Source organism: Habropoda laboriosa, unplaced genomic scaffold, assembly GCF_001263275.1.
Source record: "Habropoda laboriosa isolate 0110345459 unplaced genomic scaffold, ASM126327v1 scaffold210, whole genome shotgun sequence".
Taxonomy (NCBI): domain Eukaryota; kingdom Metazoa; phylum Arthropoda; class Insecta; order Hymenoptera; family Apidae; genus Habropoda; species Habropoda laboriosa.
In genome coordinates this window covers 1270720-1277008 of record NW_017100373.1, presented here as the reverse complement: position 1 = coordinate 1277008, position 6289 = coordinate 1270720, and the positions used below count along the sequence as shown (strand labels likewise).

Below are 6289 nucleotides of genomic sequence, written 5' to 3'. Positions count from 1 at the left end.
GCCTTCGCCTTCGCCTTCGCCTTCGCCTTCGCCTTCGCCTTCGCCTTCGCCTTCGCCTTCGCCTTCGCCTTCGCCTTCGCCTTCGCCTTCGCCTTCGCCTTCGCCTTCGCCTTCGCCTTCGCCTTCGCCTTCGCCTTCGCCTTCGCCTTCGCCTTCGCCTTCGCCTTCGCCTTCGCCTTCGCCTTCGCCTTCGCCTTCGCCTTCGCCTTCGCCTTCGCCTTCGCCTTCGCCTTCGCCTTCGCCTTCGCCTTCGCCTTCGCCTTCGCCTTCGCCTTCGCCTTCGCCTTCGCCTTCGCCTTCGCCTTCGCCTTCGCCTTCGCCTTCGCCTTCGCCTTCGCCTTCGCCTTCGCCTTCGCCTTCGCCTTCGCCTTCGCCTTCGCCTTCGCCTTCGCCTTCGCCTTCGCCTTCGCCTTCGCCTTCGCCTTCGCCTTCGCCTTCGCCTTCGCCTTCGCCTTCGCCTTCGCCTTCGCCTTCGCCTTCGCCTTCGCCTTCGCCTTCGCCTTCGCCTTCGCGCAGATATATAGGGTCCGTAGACACGAGTCGTACTACCGTCCCCTGTGTCAATGTTTCCGATCGAACACGATCGAGTTGAACGCGGCTTGTGGCAAACTCGATTGCAAACGCCTTCTCGGCGACCTCGTTCCAGCGACCAAATCGAAATTGAACAGAGGCGCGCCAGCTGGTTCTTTCTTAACCTTGTTCGAACTATGTATTAAAACTGGCACGCGGCAACTAGCTCGTTCACGAAAATTTCTTGTTCAGTCCCCCCGTCGCGCCGGCTCGTTGAAACTTAGCGCGCGAGAACAAAGCGGATCGATTAACGGGGTTCGTTAATCCGAGCGTCGCACGTATCGTCACGAGGCTCGAGGAGCACCGATATAAATAGCAGCGTCCGTCGTGCTGTTTGATAACGACCGCGTCGCTGCCGCCACTTCGTCTCTCCATCGACGAATCAATCTTTCGCTAACGCGCGTTTCAGCTCACAGCGATACCAGCGAGAATAATGGCTCGCCGTGGTGTGGATCGATATATACGAGATAGATATGTACCTATTATTAGATCGGCTCACGTTGCTCAGGATGATTATCAGTCGCAGCAGCAGCATTATCGTTTTCGTCCACAATCGCATACTCTTTACCGGTGTACATATATCGATATACGTACGAACGGCGCAGTGGCTAACTTTTGAAAAGTTAAGCGACGCACGCGCATGCATCGCATCGTGTTATCGATGGAAAAGAATGAAAACCGATCACGGAATCGCACAGCAGGTATCCATACCTAACGTTACGAACACTATTCGCAGTTGAAGAGTCCGATTCGACGTAAGCTCGCCAATATGCGCGCATGCATAATACCAAGCATAACCGAGTAGTTTATTTATAACGTCGCGGAAATACACTCGACGCCTTTATTGTAAAAGGTTGTGTAACGCTGGTTGTGTGTTACATAACCACGAGAGAGGAGGTACGTTCATGAACGAACGCGGCGAATAGGCGCGTTTCGACGCACGTATATATGTACATCCATATGTAAGTACTAGACATGTATAGTACTGTCGCGTTATCTAGTCGCGGCTCGGGACCACATCTGGCCAGCAATCAAGGGTGGTAGTGTTCTAGGAAATCCCGAATATGTTTCTTCTCCATTGAATGTGAGTGTAATACGGATACCTGACATGAAATATCGAGGTCCATGTTTAAATACGTAATGCTGGAGGTTCACTCCATGAAGCCAGTTCCAAGAACTGGTGGAGATAACGATGGTCAACTAACGCGACAGTTCTGTATATACATACGCCCGATAGGGAACCTCCGACCGATCGTCCGAACCAGGTGTGCCCCCATCGCAACGGTTTGCTCATTAAAAACAATATCTACGAACATATCGCGCGAAATTGTCTCGGAAAAACCTGTGTTTCGATTGTTTTTCATCGAGCGTCAATTCAAATAGGAATATGATGGCGATAATCGGCAGCAGAGTGAATCGAGTTCTGTCAATGTCGTACTACAAATTCTGCTGGTCAAGCGCGAAAGCCGTATCAAAGAAATCGCGTTGGAACAGCAGCAGCAGCTTGTCGACGAGCTCGGGAAAAAGGATAGGGAAAAAAGTGTTACGTCTTGGGGGCGTGTTAACGGGGATGATCGGTGGCTGCGCCATGGTCCTCCACTTTCTCGACGAATCATCCGTGAAAGCGCTCGAGGGCGTGGAAATCGAATTACCAAGCTACCCCTGGGGATTCCACGGTGTATTAAAAGCTTTCGACCACTCCGCTCTGAGAAGAGGATGGCTGGTTTACCGAACCGTGTGCCACACGTGTCACAGTCTGCGATACGTGAAGTTCCTCGATCTGGTCGAAACGACGCACTCTGTGGAAGAGGCCACAGCGACCGCATCCGAGTTCGAGGTTTCGAACACGTTTCTTCGCGTTTTACTTTTGTCATTTCTCGGACTGTGTAATAACACCATGCCCCTTTCGCCCTTGATCACCGTAATTCAAAGAGACGATACGATTTCGATCAGGTGGAGGACGGTCCCGACGACGAAGGGAACATGTATACGAGATCATGCAAATTGACCGACCGTGTCCCGGATCCGTATCCGAACGAGCAAGCGGCCAGAGCGGCCAACTCTGGCGCTTATCCGCCGGATCTCTCGAACGTCGTTTTCTCACGGTACCAAGGCATCGATTTCCTCTTCTCACTGCTCACGGGATGGATGGAACCACCGGCAGGAATCCAAGTAGCCGAAGGACAATACTTCAACGTCTATTTCCCCGGAGGATTCGTCTCGATGCCAAGCGTGAGTGTTTCTGGAAGAGATGGAGCAACTGGAGAGAACTGAATCAACCCAACCGCGCTTTTCTTATCTCTCCTTGTCTTCCGCTTTTGCAGATGTTGTTCTCAGGCATGCTCGAGTACGACGACGGTACGCCTGCCACCGAGTCACAAATGGCAAAAGACGTGGTAGAGTTTCTCACGTGGACGGCAGCACAAGAGCACGACATGCGAAAAATTATGACGTTGAAAGGAATTGGGCTGATGCTTATTCTACTAGTGCCGATCGCGCACATCTATAGGCGGTACTGGTCGCATTTAAGAAGTCGGCGCATAGCTTATGTACCTAATTACACGACTGGCGTACCACGATCTTCGAAATCTCCTGCAGGAAGTAAGAAAGGCGACTCGTTACCCAGTCGATAGACGCTAAGCCCGCCCTCCGCGTTTTACCTATTCACATCTTCACGTCGAGAATCAGGAGCAGAATCGTTAATTAGGAAGAATCGAGGAGTAACCGATACGATTCGATTCAGATGGTAGCGCGGGCGCAACAAGTGCCACCGATAATTGTTTCGCAACGCGCGGCCTTGACGGTGCCCGTATACTCGATCGGGCCGTCTAAAAATAGAAACCTCGAGAAACCGTGCAACAAACGTTACATCGCTTCTCTCTCTCTCTCTCTCTCTCTCTCTCTCTCGTTCTCCGTCTTTTTCCCACCGGTCAATCGATGGCTTCGACGTTCGAGACGTTCGAGACGACCAGCGACAAGAGACGATTGACGGATCAAGGATCGCGAATGACGAATGACGACGGTCGCTGATCTACGATCTATTTTTGGTACCCGAAAGGTCCCCGCTGCGTTTCAAAATGTATTTTTACCTGTTTCTTCTCTGTCCGTATCGCGCTACTACACCCCACCATCTTTCTCACCAAGTTTTTCCCTCTCTTGACTGCACCCCATCCTCCGTACTATCCAGTAAATTGCTCTCGTACCGAAATAGCCGCAACTTGTCTGAAATATTAACTAACAGTTTCTTCCCTCGCTTTTTCTCTCCTTTTTAAATCACCCTACCACCTAACCCTCTTTCCTCGTTGCCCTTTCTACATCACCACATGTTCTCTCTGTTTCTCTTCACGAATTACGTGTCGCGTCTACTCTGGTCTAGTCTGGTCTGGTCCGGTAGCGTCACGTCGATGATCTATGTGCACGTACGACTCGTCTCGCTGCTCAATGGCAACAAGTGCGACGTAGAGGAGAAGGGGTGACACGGATCGAAAATATATACCAAACGATGAATGAACCTCCGTCGCGTTGACGTTGAGAACGCGCCAGTGATTTCGCGATCAACCGTAAGAAACGAAACGGTCGTTATCGAAGAGACTGCGACCACGCTGAATCATGATCGTTTGAAATCCGTCTCGAATGTTTCGCGATTCAAATTGCCCTGTGCGTGCCTCCTAGCTTCGAAGCCTCTTTTAGCGATGACGTCGCCGCTGCTGATCGACGAAAGCGAACTATCGTCCGCTTAGTGGACGTTGTCGCGAATAAATAGGATGTTCGTCGCGAATCGACGAACAAACACAACTAGCACAGACCTAGTAGTTGTCGATGGGAATTGAAAAGCAGATCGCTCGTCGCGACGATCCAAAGTTATTTTTGGTAACGATAGACGATAATGAGCTGTCGTTCGTGGCCATGATCGTGGTCGTGATCGTTTTCCGATACTCACGTCACGGTGACTTTACGATCTTCGGTTCCCACGCTGCTAGAATACCGTCAACCGCAACCGTGGATCGTGTCCATGATGACCTCGGGAGGCCACCTACTTCTGCCTCCTTTCCCTTTCCCTGTCTCTCCCCCTTTCCCTTCTTTAAGATGTCGAAGATTCACCAACGATCAGCGAGAAGAAGGATAAAAATGAAGCACGCCGCGAACACTTACCTTTGGTCGCGACGGCGCTAGCTCGCGCTTGCTCGCTGGACATTCTGTTTCCTCCAACATTCACCGAACCCTGCATTTACCGTCAACGCTGCAACCTCGTAACTCTCTTCTCTACTGCTCGCATACGTTTCCTGCAACGCGAACAAGCAATTTTTTCTACAGCTTTGCCGCGCACACTCTACGAAACGCGTTCGCGTTAGATTGCGAAATTGCAAACTGCTGCAACCGGAAGTCAAATCCCCTCGGGACTACGTGATGCGCAAACCGTCGCGCGCCTTTTTGGCAACCACTGTTAACGGAAAATCCGCGTTTCTCATCGGGTTGGATTTATTCTGGCATCATGCGTCGCGTGTCGCGTGGCGAGTGTCGCGTGCCGAGCGCAGAATGTCGTCGAACGAAACAACCGTTCGAGGATTGTGCTAGTTTCCTGGTATACGCACAATTTATTTACAACGACGATCCTTCAAACGGTTATCACGCCCGCAGGATAAGCTTGTGCTTCGTCACCGATCAATCGGAAAGATCGCGTGCATTGTATAACCCGTCTGTTCAAAAATCATTATTAAATAAACAACGAACATCGAAGTACGAGCTCCACCATTGGACGACTCGTACACACGCGACGCGTCCGCCTCGTGTACATGCACCTATACACATATGCAACATGCACAAGCGGCAATTACCGTAGTAAAATCCAAATGGCACGATTTATCGAATTATGAATCACGGAGAATAGAATCCTTTTGTAATTCGAGCCATGAGAACCATTTACGTGAGAACAGCTGACAGAACGCGTCGCGGGCAACAAGGTATTGCCAATTTGATCGATCGTTTGCTTGCTCAAGCACAAAAGGGAGTTGGAGAAAACGGGAAAACAAAAAGGTATCATTTTTGTTTTCCGAAATCGAGCTTCGTGTGTCTGACAATGGTGACAATATTTGTGTCCCGTGTCTAATCCCGTATCAGCGTCCGTAACGACGGCAACGATGACGCCGATGATCGTGATGAGGAATCATGATGATGATGATGATAATGATGATGATGGTGGTTGTGGTAGTGGTGGAGGTGGAGGTTGTGGTGGTGGAGGTGGTGGTGGTGGAGGTGGTGGTGGAGATGGTGGTGGTGGAGGTGGTGGTGGAGGTGGTGGTGGTGGTGGTGGTGGCGGCGATTCAGAGCAGCTTCGAGCTTGGCTCAGTTTCGCGCGCGCGGTCCAACCTTGCTCGGTCGTAGTAGCAGTGAGGATAGCGGTAGAAGTGGTGGTATTAGCGGTAACAGATCGAAAGTCCCGAAAGCGGTTACTCGCTGTCGTCGTTGAAGCACTTCCATCTCCCGAAATGGAAGATCTAACTTTCCGATGCGTCCACTCGAACCGCATAGATCATAACAAGGAACGTCGCAGACTCGATGTCGAATTGGTACCGTGTATAAACATTCGTTAAATGCGCAAACTTTTAGATAGAGTCTGATCGCACGACACGTGGCAAAAATGCGACGCGTAGATTCGTGGAGTGTTGCTACGTGTATGTGTGTGTGCGTGCGTAGTGCTGCGCGCGAGCGCGCGTACCAG

General features: G+C 51.1%; 1 protein-coding gene across 1 annotated transcript in view; it reads right to left on the bottom strand.

The window, feature by feature from the left end:
• The window catches only part of LOC108574857 (histone deacetylase 4), a 21462-nt gene extending 16633 nt beyond the window's left edge, over positions 1–4829 (bottom strand). Inside the window, exon 1 of the mRNA XM_017937503.1 lies at positions 4723–4829. Coding sequence (XP_017792992.1) covers positions 4723–4798 — 76 coding nt within the window. The 5' untranslated portion in view covers positions 4799–4829. The remainder of the gene's footprint in view (positions 1–4722) is intronic.
• Between the last annotated feature and the right edge of the window lie 1460 nt (positions 4830–6289).